Source organism: Pseudophryne corroboree, chromosome 4 (genome assembly GCF_028390025.1).
Source record: "Pseudophryne corroboree isolate aPseCor3 chromosome 4, aPseCor3.hap2, whole genome shotgun sequence".
Lineage (NCBI taxonomy): Eukaryota > Metazoa > Chordata > Amphibia > Anura > Myobatrachidae > Pseudophryne > Pseudophryne corroboree.
Genome location: NC_086447.1, coordinates 491,618,053 through 491,634,588, shown reverse-complemented (window position 1 = coordinate 491,634,588; position 16,536 = coordinate 491,618,053). Strand labels below are relative to the sequence as shown.

Below are 16,536 nucleotides of genomic sequence, written 5' to 3'. Positions count from 1 at the left end.
TATGCCACACACCGTAATGCCCATTACACATTAAGTCCTACAGTAAGGCTTCTAATTACTTTTAAATTACCTGCTTGTTGTCAGGGGTTTCATGCTCTTGGTTCCATGCACGGTGCCAGGGGTTTTCATGCTCAGGGTGTCATGCTCGTTGCCAGGGGTTTCATGCACTGGGTGTCATGCTCGTTGCCAGGGGTTTAATGCACTGGGTGTCATGCTCGTTGCTAGGGGGTAGTGCTTGTTGCTAGGGCTGTGCTCCAAGTGCCACATATGCCCCCAGTGCCAGATATTCCCCCACAGTGCCAGATACTCACATGCCCCCAGTGACAAATATAGCCCCCCCCCCCATGTGCCAGGTACACATATACCCCCCCCCCCCCAGTGCCACATATGCCCCCAGTGCCAGATATTCCCCCACAGTGCCAGGTACTCACGTGCCCCCAGTGCCAAATATAGCCCCCCCCCCATGTGCCAGGTACACATACACCCCCCCAGTGCCATATATGCCCCCTCAGTGCACATATGCTCCCCCAGTGCGTGCCCCCGCTCCTCCGCACTCCCCCTCTGTTTTGTGTTGGAGGGACACGGAGGGCACAGCGCGTGCCTCTCCTGTGTCCCTCCTGGGTCTCCGGCGGGTCTGTTAAAGGAAGTGCCGGTTCGTGAGCCAATCAGAGCTCACGAACGGCACTTCCTTTATTAGACCCGCCGGAGACGCAGGAGGGACACAGGAGAGGCGCGCGCTGTGCCCTCCGTGTCCCTCCTTACAGCAGGGAGGGTTAGTGAGAGCAGATTGACATGCGGACGCTCGTCCGCATGTCAATCTGCGCTAAAGCAGTGGTGGCGCCCCCGCAGCCCCTCGCCCCCAAGCCACCGCGAGGGCTGCGGGGGCAGTAGTTACGCCACTGGTGAGGAGTAATGTGGCACTACTGTGTGATGTAACATGAATAAGAGACACTATTGCATGATATAATGTGAATAAAGTTGCAGTACTATGTGGCATAATTTTAACTGGGGGTATTATTGTGTGGCCATGCCCCTTCCCAGCAAGAACATGGCCTGTTTTGGGCTGCGCACTGAATGTGCACACTGTTCCTATTTAAAATATACGGGGTAGAAGTACCACATTGAGGACTGCTATGGGTGATGGGTGATGGTGCTGGGAAAGGGGTACAGGGTCAGAGGCTGAACTAGTGTCCGTGCTAGGGATCAACAGCAAAAATCTTGCCTAGGGCATCATATTGGTTAGGGCTGGCTCTGGTTAGCATCATGCAATCATGCAGTGTGATCAGGGCCGGCTCCAAGGTTTGCAGCGCCCCGGGCGCGCAATAGGGGCGTGGCTGAAATGTGCGGTGCGCGATGACGTCATCGCCCACCGCACAGTAAAGGTCCTCTCCACGAAGGGAAACTAGATGCTAGGCGTCTAGTTCCCTTCACGGCGGGGGACAGCGGCAGCGGGGGGCACAGCACTGGGCACAGCACTGACAGCAGCAGCGGATCTTGCCATGGTGCGGCGCCATCCGGATGGCGCCGGCACCCTCCGGATGGCGCCGGCGCCCTCCGGAAGGCGGCTCCCCGGGCAAAAGTCCTGCTTGCCCGTGACAAGATCCGCTACTGAGTGTGATAACTGTCCTGTGTATGAGGTGGCACTGGCAGTGCAGTGTGTAATGTAACTGTGTCAGCAGCAATACTACAACTCATGTCCGTTTTGACATTGCTGCTGTATGTAGGACACTCCAGCCAGTGTCTGATGTGTGCGGAGATAGTGTTACACGTCTGGGACTTTAATAAGCAGAGCTCAGCACGGGAGGGGAGGGGGAACGGAGGGGAAGCAAACTTCCTAAGAGGTAAGAGCAGAAGTGCAGTATCCTCCTCAGTGAGTCCCTCCTCGCTCCGGCACTGCTGTACGTGCATGGCTGCTACTCAGTAACACAGCACCCTGCAAGCCGCTTCTAGCCTGTTTCTTATAAGTTCCAATACTCGTCTCCCTTCATGCTGAGATCTCCCCCTACTTCTCAGCGGGTCTTCATCGGAGGATGCTGGGGAGGGAGGTGAGGCTGCGCTGGAGAGCTTGTTCCCTGCGCCTCCTCGCCCTGTGCCTGGCCGTCTTCCTCTGCACCCACTTCTCCGCTGAGCTGAAGCGCAAGCAGCTATCCCCAGTTAGGCTGATCGGAAAGGGGCAGACTAGGAAGCCTGAGGGGCACAATAGGAGGATGGAGGAGTTGCCCAGCAAGAGGCAGGTCATCTATGTAAGAAGGAGCAGCAGAACTTACGGAAGGCAGGGGGGCATCCCTAGGAGAGACATTCTAAAGGTGAGTGGCTCCTATTCATGGATTCCACTGGGGAAATCCCGTTCTCCAACTATTGGTATGACAGTACGTATTAATGACATACTACATACAAGTGTGTGAGTATAACTAATTATATTGACATCTGCTGAGCCCGAGCATATGCTCCATTCTTATTTATGCTGCCCTGTGCCACGTGTGGTACAACCAGACTGGATATGTACGGTAAAACACATAAGAACAACATACGTAGAGTGGTATTTTTGTTCATCTGCATATGTTTGTTGGGCCCCTAATTTTAATGATGGTAATATGGGATTCTTTCTCTTTATGCTGAACTTCTTTCTCTGTATCTGTTCTAATTGTTTTATACCCCTTTTACCAGGCCCGGCGACAGGGGGGGTCAAAGGGGACACTGGTATGGGGCCCCAAGGAACAGGGGGGCCCGAGCATCAGGGGCACAAAAAATGTGTAGGCAGCGCCTAAGAAAGCTGTGGCTCCCGTGCACTCCGGGACGCCCATACGTCAATTAACAGACAATTACTTCCCAATACAAACACCCAGAGCCGGCCATAGGCATAGGCAAAATAGGCAATTGCCTAGGGCATTTGATATGCCTAGGGGCATCAGTAGCTTCTGCCGATTAAAATGATATGCGGCATGCCTATATTCTGTGTGTAACATTTTATATGCAGATACAGCTACAGTCTCGCACAGTATATAGCCATGCCGCATATCATTTTAATCAGCAGAAGCTGCTTGTGCATCCTAGCCACATAGCAATGCAAGTAAGATGCATTTTCATTACAAAAAAGGTGCCCAACGTTAGTATTGAGGCAAGATTTATGAGGACACACCTGTATCCAAGGGCAGTACTGTGTCATCTAATGTGAATAAAGAGCAATATGGTGTGATGTAATGTGAATAAGGAGCAATTCAGTGTGATGTAATGTGAGTAAGGGGCACTACTGTGAGGCGTAACGTTTATAAGGTAAAGTGATACTACTGTGGGATGTAATATGAATTATGGACACTATCGCATGATCAAATGTGAATAAAGTTGCAGTACTGTGTGGCATAATTGGAATTGGGGTTACTATTGTGTGGCTATGCCCCTTGCCAGCAAAAACACACCTCTTTTTGGGCTGTGTGCCAAATGTGCGAACTGTTCCTATTTAAAATATAGGGGGTACAAACACCAAAGTAAGGACTGCTATGGATGAGGGGTGGTGGTGCTGGGAAAGAGGTGCAAGGTCAGAGGCGGAACCAGCGGTGGTGATAGGGGGCACCAGCCAAAATCTTGCCTAGGGCATCATATTGGTTAGGGCCGGGTCTGCAAACACCACCCCCGCCGCATACCCCATCACTTGGTCTGAGCTGGTCCCGTGCTGTGTTGCCAGCGTCGCGGCGTCACTACGCATGAACCCCGCGCCAGCCCGTCCCTGCTGCTGCCGCTGACTCCGAGGAGCTGAGCGGCACAGCACTGCCAGGCACACTGACTGGGAATATCAGACAGCAGCCGACTGCAGCTTTACCAATGTGATGTCCCTACAGACAAGGTCAGTCCCTCCTGGGTCCTTGCAATCTCCCTCACCGTTGTGACAATCTGTGGGTCTGTGTCTATATATGTATGTTTGTGTCTGTGTAGTATATGTACATGTATGTGTGCTTATATATGTGTGCTTATATATGTTTGTTTATATATGTGTATGTATATGTGTGCTTGTGTATGTATATACTGTGTGTATATATATATATATATATATATATATATATATACACACACACATTTATATTGAGGGGAAGAGTTGAGGGGGTAGGGGGCCCCCAGAGATATCAGTGTATGGGGCCCCAAGATTTCTGTCGCCGGCCCTGCCTTTTACACTCGCAGGAAAATCCCGGGATATTGCACGTGAACGCGCATCATCCCGGGATTCTTCTCAGTGTAAATGGGTACATGGACAATTTCCCGGGACGAGCATCCCGGGATTTCATCCCAGGTCAAAAGCAGGGTTGAACCCGGGACCGTCCCGGGAAGCTGTGTAGTGTAAAAGGGTCCGTCCCGGGATTCACTATCCCGGGACTGTTAAAAGGACTTGGATTGGAGCTTTCTTGGGCTCAGAAAAGCTGATGTCATCTTTTCTGAGCCCAAGGCCATTTCTAATGACATACTAATGCATTTGCAGGGATATCCCGGGATCAGTGTAAATGGGGCTGTCCCGGGTCGATCCCAGGTCTTAATGCAGTGTGAAAGGGGTCAGTCCCGGGATGCATCCCGGGAAGCATCCCGGGAGTGACCCGGGAGTGCGAGTGTAAAAGTGGTAATATTGACATGTGGGACCAATACATCACTCCAGGGCAATGTTGTGGCTCACACCTTTCCTGGCAGCCACTACGTTTGTTTGGAAAAAAACAAAAAACAAAATAATAATAATAATAATAATAATAATAATAAATGTGATAGCATTTGACCCATGGCCATCTAGTTATGGTATCCCGTTGACAGATAGACAATGTCTAGTTAGACAGTCGATAGACACCATATGTTGGACAGACATTAGGCCGACATGGTCAAAAGGTCGACATGAAAAAGTTAGACAGTACAAAAGGTCAACAGGGCCAAAAGGTCGATGTGAAAATGGTCGACAAAAAAAAAGATAAACACCAAAAAAAATTGTACATGTTTTTAGACTATTTCATACCTTCTCTATCCATGTCAGCATAGAGTTGGCTACAAACCTTGTGGCGAGCGCAAGCGAGCCACTGAGCCCGAAGTGTGGCGAGCGTATGCCCTTCTACAATTGGGGGTCCCAGATGACAAAACTAGCCATATGGGTGGTCTTCAGTATGCCGAATGTCGGGATCCTGGCGCACAGTATACCGGCGCCGGAATCCCGACACCCGGCATACCGACATTCTCCCTCGTGGGGGTCCACGACCCCCCTGGAGGGAGAATAAATAGCGTGGCGCGTGTGGCAAGCCGGCGGTCGGGCTCCCGGCGCTGGTATGCTGGTCGCCGGGAGCCCGGCCGCCGGCATACCATACTACACCCATCCACGCAAACCCAAAAATGCAAAAAACATGGTGGCTATCTTTTTTTTATTTTTTTGTCGACCATTTTCATGTCGACCATTTGACCCTGACGACCTTTTGTACTGTCAACCTTTTTCATGTTGACCTTTTGACCCTGTCGACCTAATGTCTGTCTAACATATCTATTGGCTGTCTAACTAGATACTATCAACCCACACCCCTAGTTATAGCAGCTATGTGACTTCATGTAAGCACCTGGAAGCATTGCTTTGTATATATTGTATATACAGTATGTGTGTGTGTATATAGTCAGAATGTCGACACCAGAATGTTAGGATGTTGACATGTACAGAAAGGTGACAGCCAACATGTCCACATATGCAATGTTGACACAGGCATAATGTCAACATTGTCAGAATGTAATCATTAGTTTCTATGAACCAACACACACTATGTACAATACACCCCCACCATACACTGCCCCTATATATACACTGCACCCTCATACCCTTACATATAGTGTACCCTATATACAGGGCACATTCCTCCTCCATACAGTGCTCCCTATATACAGGGCACATCCCTCCTACATACAGTGCTCCCTATATACAGGGCACATCCCTCCTCCATATACTGCTTCTGCCATATACTGCATACTCTGCACCCCCCTCTTCCCCCCCATATACTATGCTGCAACCCCAGGTTACTTGCCACTCTGGGACTCAGCAACAAGGAGCAGCAGTGACCAGGAAACAGATGTAGGAACCACAAGACGGTCCCACAGCACTGGGGACACTTACCGTCAGAGGGGGAAAAGGTGAATCTGGCAGGACGGGGTGAGACCCTGTGTGGGGTGAGCAGTGCGGTGACCGGGAGGAGTAGGGTCGTTGCTGGGGCTGATGATGATGCGGATGAGGAGGCAGATAATTGTCTCAAATGTCCTATATATATTGTGCGCCATGCCCAGACCCCTCCGGCCAGCTGCTGGTGGCTGCTGGTGTCCGCTACCCCCATCCTGGGCAGGAGCTGTGCAGGGACTGGGGAGCTTCCACGAGACAGTACTGGTGTCAGGGTTGCATAGAAATCAGATTAAAAAAAATATATAAAAAAAATAAAAATTAGATTTATTTGATTTAAATCAGTTTTTATTGATTTAAAGCAGATTTTTGGGATTTAAATAGGATTTGTTTTTATGAATTGTTTTTTTAAGTAAACTGTTTTAAGTTTTGATGTTTACATCTTGTTTTATGGGCCCTACACACAGCGTGATGTGCCGCCGAGGTGCCCAACGGCCGATACGGATGACCCAGCGGCGGGAGGGGGGTGACGGGCGTAGTGAATTTCCTTCACTCCCCTATCACCTGGCCCCATAGCTCTGCATGCTAATATGAACGAGATTGTCGATATTGGCCTGCATGCATAAACGAGCAGGCACCAACGATGAATGAGCGTGGGGCCGTGCATCATTCATCGTTGGTGCCTACACACTGAAAGATATGAATGATATCAAGTTTCAGTGTAATCGCTAAGTGTGTAGGGCCAATTAGTAATTAATTAGTATACATGAAATTTTTTTGAAATGAGAACAGTAACAAAAAATAAAAACAGTAATAGAATAAATACACACTAAACAGTTGCATCAAGAAGTACAATTAGGCTCTGAATTTCAATCAGCTATTTGAGTTTAAGTCAAACATGTACAATTCTTTGTCCACGTCTTCACATTTGTCCTCAACAGAAGCGGCTCTGTAGCATGCAACCAGCTTAGCTGTTTTTTCATTTCCCAATCTGTTACTTGTTTTGTATTGTACAAAACCGTACACTGAAAAAATCCTTTCAATTCCTGCACTTGATGAAACTGCGGTGAACATCTGCTTCAGAAGATTTACTCCAGAAGTGTCTAACTGAAGTTGAGCTGCGTAGGACATCCACCAGGCTAGAGGAGATACTTGGCGTAAAGTGTCCACTTCAAGCAAATGGTTTCATGGATGCACGAAAATTGATGATAACCGGCATAATTTGACTATTATGGAAATGAGCAAACTCTATATCAGTCTCAATTTCAGCAGGACTAAGCTTTTTTCCCCTGTACCTAGGATCAAGTAGATTAGCCAGCAAGTAGGCATCTGTGAGTGCAATTTTAGCTCTTGCTTTTGCCATCTTTACTACCTTGCTGTTGTGTCCGATCTCTTCAAGATCATCTAACAGCATCTTCCACACTTGTATGACCTCACTGATTGTGCAGTTGCGTCTTTGTGCACGATCCAGGGCTACAGTTACAGGTTTCAGTCAAGCCAAATAATCTTCAGCCCTCCGCTTAATACCAAAGTTATTAATTTTGTTAATAATGTCTTGTGGGATATCATCTTTGTTTTCATCACATACACTAACAAGAATTGGCCAGTTTTTTAAGAAAGGACTCCAAACAGTCTGCCATAGTATTCCAGCGTACGTCACTTGGTAGTATATACTTGGTAGAATCTCCTATATACCATCCATTATTCTCCCCAACTGAGCTAAAACAAAAAAAGGACTACCCCCACGTACACACCCATACGTATCTCTTTCTAAGCAAAAGTAATTTTTTAATGTTTTGATTTAATTCATGATTTAATCATTTGATTTATATTGTGCAGACTGGTGTAAATAGTGCAACATCATTATAGCCTGCCCATAACAGATATACAGCATCTCTCTTTCTCTCTCTTTCTCTCTCTCTCTCTCTCTCTCTCTCTTTCTCTCTCTCTCTATATATATATATATGGGTAATGCCTCAGCATGACAGAGCCCCAGCTCCCAGCAGCAGGATTCCAGTAACCTGGCAGCTCCTGTTTGAGTAGCGATCTCCCCCCTCCTATAATCCGTCCCCGGTGTCTGTCATTTTTGACAAGATTTTAACTAGATCATTTATATAGCCCATTAGAGATCCGGTCAGGAACCCGGCAGTCAAAATAACGACTCCAGAATCCCGACACTGCCAAGATTGAGTTACCGTAACACTGGGAGTTACCATGACCACCGTGAACTCGAACAAGGGTTTGTTGGGGCTGCGAAAAGGTAATACACGGGGTGGAGGAGGTTAGGTTTAGGCTGCTTGAAGGGGTGATTAGGGTTAGGCACCACCACCAGGGAGGGTTAGGCTACATTGGGGTTTTGGAGAGTTCGATTCAGGCTGCGGAAAAGGAGGATTAGCCTACTAGGTGTCGGGATGCCGTTGTCGGTATTATGAGTGCCAGCATCCCAAGTGCCGGGATCCATCCCAGCCCATTCATTGAAAATGCATTGTGCACAACTTGCAGAGAGTGGGTTGCATAAATAAATATACAATAGAAATTTTATATTAGTATTAACTCACTATCTATAGCAGGGTTGGGGAACCTTTTTTTCTACCAAGGGCCATTTGGATATTTATAAAATCCTTCAGGGACCATACAAAAATTATCAACTTAAAAATGAGCCTGCCCCCAGTTGTTATGCCCCAGTAGATATACCCCAGTCAGTAGTTATGCCCCCAGTAGATATACCCCCCAGTCAGTTGTTATGCCCCAGTAGATATGCCCCCAGTCACTTGTTATGCCCCATTAGATATGCCCCGTCACTTGTTATGCCCCATTAGATATGCCACCAGTCAGTTATGCCCCATTAGATATGCCCCCTAGTAGCGACGCTTACACACACATTAAAAGAAAAAACCCCCACAATACTCACCATCCCCGCTCCTGCTTCCGGACCGTTGCCCTCCGCCTGGCCACTCGCTCCTCAGAACTATGGTCGAGAAGTCATGACATCTCTCCCATAACACCGCACAGCAGCACACGCACACTGCCAGAGCCGGAGCTCAGGAATGAGCTCCTGCCTCCGGCTGCTACTGAGGGTAGGAAGCCAGGTGTCTACTAGTAACAAAATCTCAGCGGGCACCCGGCTAGGTAAGCCTGGCCGGGCCGGATCAAGTGGCTCTGCGGGCCTTATACGGCCCTCGGGCCTGAGGTTCCCCACCCCTGATCTATAGTGTGATCAAAACAGGGACTCACCTTCACTGCCAGTCAGTCATATAGTGACAAAGCGCCCTATTTATCATTACATATTTGCGGCATATTACCTGAAAACACCTGTTTTCAGAGGATACCCACAAATATTAAGTATCACCCATTTCCAACAGCAGCAGCAGCCCCATAGTTTTCCAGTTTTCTTTGGGAGTGTGATGCTGTCATATTCACCAAGTGCTGGAATGCAAAGAATTCCGGAGTTTGGGCCCTGGAGCATTCCGGAGTTTGGTTGCTGTAGCCTATGGGCTACACTTTGCAAAAGTAACCTGCAGAGGGTTCCACCGGATGCGTTCATGGGAAGACAATGATGTGCGGGTGTAGGGTTGCAGATGCCCTCTCAGGCTGGTCCCATTTTCAGTGCTTTGGGCCAGTTGCCTCTGCAGAGATTCCCAACATTGGCTGCATGGTAACTCACCTCTCCAGTGTTCTCTGCCCTACCTGTATCACAACTGCTTAGTAGTGATGCTTTATGAAATGTCTCCTGGCAGCAATGCTGCTATTGTGCAAGATCTCAATGCGAGAGAACCACCCATGCAGAATTATCGTCTGGCGGTGTCATAGAACTTGTAAGTAAAAGGTACTGTCATCCTCAGATAGTGCTGTGTGAGGTGACAAGTGCGCCGAAGGCTTTGCCGACATAGCTGTCTGTGTCAGCAGCATTACTAACAGGCCAGAGGGACTACTGAGAAAATCTCTGATTTCTCCACTGTCCAGGAGCAAAACGTCTAAACTTTGGATTGTCCTAGAAATTGGAGGAATTTGGCAAATATGTTTTAGTTTGCTACCACACACAGTAGCATTATTACTATAGAAAATCTAAATATGTACATTTTTTAAACAGATGTTGACTAAATAGGGAACAGACTGAATAACTTTGTATAACAGAGAGAATACTAATGAAGGTCATGAATACAAATAGATTCTGGAAAGCCAAACTGATAGCAAATGTCTGCTTCCTGTCATCTTGGAACACTGTTTACCTAGTGATCTATTTGTCCTTGACTTGTCAGTAGCTGCTGGAATAAAAAAAAAACATGACCTATGAAACCATGGCTTCACTGAGATTGTAACTGGAAAGCAGATTAGAAATTCCACAATTCTCTATGTATATAGCACTGTGCAAAAGGTTTAGGCAGGTGTGGAAAAAATGCTGTACAGTGAGAATGCCTACAAAAATAGAAGTGTTAATCTCCTATATAATAGCCCTGTGATTCTGTGCCTGGGTCTCTAACGATGGGCGTGGCTAAGAGCTCTCATTGGGTTAGTGGCAGGTCAATCACACCCAGTCCACAGCTGATTGGGCGAGAAACGCCCTCCCACACAGGTTACATCCAATGGGAGGCTCTGCCCTTTGCCTGCTGTGTTTTCACAGAGCAGGATTAGCAATGGGACTGATGGAGCTGCAGCTCCAGCCCCACACCCCAAAATAGGCCCACTGCATCTGCAGCAACATACCCTCCAACAATTTACACATAAACATTGATGCAAATTCACAAAGGGGGCGTGGCCACGGGTACAGCGGTGTGGCCACGCCCCTTTTCCTATACTTTCAATGGAAGCTTGGAGAGACAAAAAACGGTACAGACCATAAAAAAAAGATACTGTACCTGCCAAAAAGGTCCAGCTGGAGGGTATGCCACTGCATCTGCAGCAAGTCTCTGTGCTGTACATAGGGGAAAAAACAATCCTTTTACTGCAGTGTCCTATGCGGGTCATTCCAAGTTGATCGCTAGCTGCATTCGTTCGCTGTGCAGCGATCAGGCAAAAACTCGACACTTCTGCGCATGCGTATGCAGCACAATGCGCACGTGCGGCGTACTATTACAACGAACGATGTCGTTTTACACAGGGTCTAGCGATGCTTTTCAGTCGCACAGGCAGCCGCAGAGTGATTGACAGGAAGAGGGCGTTTCTGGGTGCCAACTGACCGTTTTCAGGGAGTGTTTGGAAAAAAGCAGGCGTGGCTGGGCGAACGCAGGGCGTGTTCATGACGTCAAATCAGGAACTGAATGGTCTGAAGTGATCGCAAGCGCCGAGTAGGTCTGAAGCTACTCTGAAACTGCACAAAATTTTTTGTACCCGCTCTCCGATCCCTTCGTTCGCACTTCTGCTAAGCTAAAATACACTCCCAGTGGGCGGCAGCATAACATTTGCACGGCTGCTAAAAACTGCTAGCGAGCGATCAACTCGGAATGACCACCAATGTCTTGCTGCCAGTCAACCTGCCCCCTCCGGCATCAACAATCCCCACTCCCTAGCCGCGCCGCAGGTGGAACAAAAGCTGCTACGGCCACCGGCATAGATGTGTTTGAAAGCGGCACAGCGGAAGGCTTTCATAGGCCTCCCTGCGCCGCATACTCTCTGAGCCCCGGAGCCTGCTCTGCGTGTGATGTCACAGAAGTGCCTCCCCACCACAGCCGCACCCAGATCCCCAGAGGCCCTGACTCCGCAACACAGCACCTGGCCTGCCGGCCTGGAAGCCCCGATATGGTTAATGTAGCGGATAGAGAGGGTGATTTCGCGGAGGGTAATGTATGGATGCTGAATCAATGTAAAAGGTGACAGTGCTGTGCAGTGCAGTGGGTGTGCAGTCAGGGCCATTGCTAGAGTGTTCGGCGCCCCCCTGCAAACTATAAATTTGCACCCTCGCATACTTTACAAACGCACAGCGCACATAATTAATTCTAAAGCGCAACAGAATCTGCTGCGCTATATAAGAAACTGCTAATAAATAAATAATGACCCCTGTAGTAGAGAGACTTACACATGTAATGCCCCCTGAACCAGTGACGCTTACACATGTCACGCCCCCCCTGTACCAGTGACGCTTACACAAGTAATGCCCCCTGTAGCAGTGACGCTTACACACATAACGCCCTCTGTACCAGTGCCGCTTAGACACGTAACGCCCCCTGTACCAGTGACGCTTACACACGTAACGCCCCCTGTACCAGTGACGCTTACACATGTAACGCTCCCCTGTACCAGTGACGCTTACACACGTAACGCCCCCTGTACCAGTGATGCTTACACATGTAATGCCCCCTCTACCAGTACCGCTTACAGTAGCGGATCTTGCCACGGGCAAGCAGGACTTTTGCCCGGGGCGCCGCCTTCCGGAGGGCGCCAGTGACATCCAGAGGGCGCCGCACCACGGCAAGATCCGCAGCTGCTGTGCCCCCTGCTGCCGCTGCCCGCTGTCCCTGCTGCCCGCTGTGAAGGCGCGTCTAGTTTCCCTTCGTGGGCTGCCCGCTGTGAAGGGAAACTAGACGCGTAGCGTCTAGTTTCCCTTCGTGGAGAGGACCTTTTCTGTAATGATGTGCGGTGCGTGTTGACGTCATCGCGCACCGCACAGCAAAGGTCCTCTCCACGAAGGGAACTAGACGCATAGAGTCTAGCTTTCCTTCGTGGAGAGGACCATTGCTGTGCGGTGCGCGATGACCACGCCCCCTTTATGAAGCCACGCCCCCTATGGCCGCCCGGGGCGCTAAAAGACCCTGAGCCGGCCCTGACCGCTTACACACATAACGCCCTCTGTACTAGTGCCGCTTACACACGTAACGCCCCCTGTAGCAGTGCTGCTTACACACGTAACGCCCCCTGTACCAGTGTCGCTTACACACGTAACGCCCCCTGTACCAGTGACGCTTACACACATTATGCAGCAGTCACACATACACACACACACACACACACACACAACAGACATATATATATATATACAAACAAACACACACACATACATACTGTACATACATTACACACATACACAGTCACACATATATACAGTATACACAGACACTGTATATACACACACACACACTCACCTTTTACATTGATTCAGCCAGTCACACAGTTCTGCCAGCAAGTCACTATTGTTAGCACCAGTGTCCCAACGCGCCGCATTATAGGGAAGTAGACGCACTACATAAACTACAGCTCCCAGCAGCCCTTAGCACCAAAGCATTCCGCCCCTTAGGGCCGCTGGGAGCTGTAGTTTATTGCGTACATCTTCTTCCCTGTAATGCGGCGCATTGGGACACCGGCGCATACAATAGTGACTGCCTGCTGTGCCAGTCTCTGGGAGAGCCACTGCCAAAGGGAGGACAGCAGCTTAGGTGCTGACAGGAGGAGAAGCAGGATAAGCATTACCCGCCCATCCCCCACTCACAGTACCTCCGGGCCCCATCCGCGGCACCCCCACACACCCGCTCCAGCACCCGCGATAGCTCCGGACCCCCTCCCCCACCCGCAGCGACCCCGCACCAGTACCTCCCGCTGCACCACCGCATCCGCCCCTCCCCCACCCGGGACATCCCCGCAACTGCTCCTCCCCCACCTGCGGCGGCTCCGGACCACCACCCGCGGCACCCACGCACCCTCCCCCACCTGCGGCACGACCGCAACCGCCCCTCCCGTGGCACCCCAGGATCCCATCCGCCTCTTCCCCGCACCCCTTACTCCCCCAACCAAAGCACCTACTAGGTGATTCACCAGGTCCTGCGTGCGCTGTTCACGCCTTTGCAAGGGGCTTCAACCCCTTAACCATTGCACGCCCTTTGTCCCTGCAATATTTAACCACTCACACAATTATGATTGGATGTAATACTCCATATAATAAAAATATTGCACGCCACAAGGGTGTGCAAGGGTTAAGGGGGGCATAGCCCCCTACGACGGTGTGAAGAGCGCCCGTAGGGCACGATGAATCACCTAGTAGTTTATATTTAGCAATTAACAAAAGCAATGTGAATGAAGAGAAATCTAAATCAAATCAATATTTGGTGTGACCACCCTTTGTTTTCAAAACAGCATCAAGTCTTCTAGGTACACTTGCACGCAGTTTTTGAAGGAACTCTCCATGGAGGTTGTTTCAAACATCTTGGAGAACGAACCACAGATCTTCTGCGGATGTAGACTTGCTCAAATCCTTCTGTCTCTTCATGTAATTCCATACAGACTTGATGATGTTGAGATCAGGGCTCTGTGGGGGCCATATATTCACTTCTACAACTCTTTGTTCTTCTTTACGCTATAGACGGTTCTTAATTTCATTGGCTTTATGTTTGAAGTCATTGTCCTGCTGCAGATTAAATTTGGAGCTAATCAGATGCCTCCTTAATGGTATTGCATTATGAATAAGTACCTGCCTGTATTTCTCAGCATTGAGGACACCATCAATCCTGACCAAATTCCCAACTCCATTTTCTGAAATCCAGCCCCAAACTTGCAAGGAACCTTCACCACGCTTCATGGTTGCCTGTAGACACTTATTATTGTACCGCACTCCAGCCTATTCTGCAAACAAACAACATTCCGTTACAAATATTTTGCATTTTGATTAATCGGTACACAACACCTGCTGCTGCAATTTTTCTGCACTCCAGTTCCTATGTTTTCGTGCATAGTTGAGTTGCTTGGTCTTGTTTTGACTGAACTATGCACAAAAACATAGGAACTGGGATGCATAAAAATGTCAGCAGGTGTTCTGGACTAATGAGTCAAAGTATGAAATATCTGGCTGTAACAAAAGTTTGTTCACCGAAGGGCTGGAGATTGGTACAATACTGAGTGTCTGCAGGCAACAGTGAAGCATGGTGGAAGTTCCTTGCCAGTTTGGGGCTGCATACATTCGTCCATACACTGCTTCTCACATAGATAGATACATACATACATACACTGCCTACATATCTATCTATCTATCTATCTATCTATCTATCTATCTATCTATCTATCTATCTATCTATCTATCTATCTATCTATCTATCTATCTATCTATCTATCCACTGCCTCCATATATACATGTATACATCCATAGACTGCCTATATATATATACATGTATACATCCATTGACTGCCTATATATATACATGTATACATCCATTGACTGCCTATATATATACATGTATACATCCATAGACTGCCTATATATATACATATATATATATATGTGTGTATATATATATATATATATATATATACACAGCCATACATTGCCTCCATACATACACACATCCATACACTGCCTCCATTCATACATACTGTATATAAATCCAAACCCCCTACTCTCCCAGCCAGGGCACACTTTAGCAACTACCACTCCCCGGGGTGTGACTCCAGTCAGTCACTAATCTGGGTGCCCCACCACCACAACTAAGGGCATCTTACTTGCTGGGCAGGATGCTGTGGAGGGGTTACTGCATCTCCCAGCTCATGGTGCTGCCCGAGTTGGCATTGCTGCTGCTTGCAGGAAGGTACATCTCCAGTTGCTGCCGCCGGCTCCATAGTGCATGGTTGACGCTGTTGCTGGTGAGGGGGCTGCTGCTTCTGATTAATTGCTGGCACTTGTCATCAATTCCCCCCACCCCCCCACCCGCCCCGTGAACCTGCAGAAATCTTTAAATAAAACGGTACTGTGGGTTTTCGAGGGGAAAGTGTCAGCCGCCGCTCATTCCTCATTTTAATGTTGTGCTGCTAACTAAGTGGCACCCCCCCTGCTTGGGCTACTTGTAGACCTTCGTACACTGAACTTTATAGTGAAGCATATTTTTGTAACTTCTAAAAAAATATCAGTTGGCAGTATGGATGGTGTAATGGTTAGCATTACTGTCTCACAGCACTGAGGTCATGGGTTCAATTCCCACCACTGCACTAACTGAATTTGAGTTTGTATATTTTCCTAGTGCTTGCATGGGTTTCCTCCGGGTACTCTGTTTTCCCACCCACAATCCACCGGTAGGTTAATGGGCTCCTGACAAAAATGAACCCTAGTGTGTATGCATGTGTGCGCATAGACAGTCTAGATCAGGCATGTCCAAACTGCGGCCCTCCAGCTGTTGTGAAACTACATATCCCAGCATGCCCTGACACAGTTTTGCTGTCAGAGAATGCTAAAGTTGTGTCAGGGCATGCTGGGATGTGTAGTTTCTCAACAGCTGGAGGGCCGCAGTTTGGACATGCCTGGTCTAGATGGACCAAGTGGTTCTTATCTGCCGTTATATTCTTTGATATAAAGGGAAAATGAAAATGGGTTAGATTGACATGGTAAAGAGCTGTGTGAGATTAATGGAAACATAAGTGTGGTGAAATATGATTGTTTGGCATGGCCAAAGGTTTAGTTGACATTTGTGAATTAAAATTGTAATTAATAAGTTATTTTTATTAGTATGGATCAT

The 16,536-nt window shown here is 48.5% G+C and overlaps 1 protein-coding gene across 1 annotated transcript in view; it reads left to right on the top strand.

The window, feature by feature from the left end:
* The first annotated feature begins 1,847 nt into the window (after positions 1-1,847).
* The window catches only part of METTL24 (methyltransferase like 24), a 139,563-nt gene continuing 124,874 nt past the window's right edge, over positions 1,848-16,536 (top strand). The window contains exon 1 of the mRNA XM_063917129.1: positions 1,848-2,306. Coding sequence (XP_063773199.1) covers positions 2,031-2,306 — 276 coding nt within the window. The 5' untranslated portion in view covers positions 1,848-2,030. The remainder of the gene's footprint in view (positions 2,307-16,536) is intronic.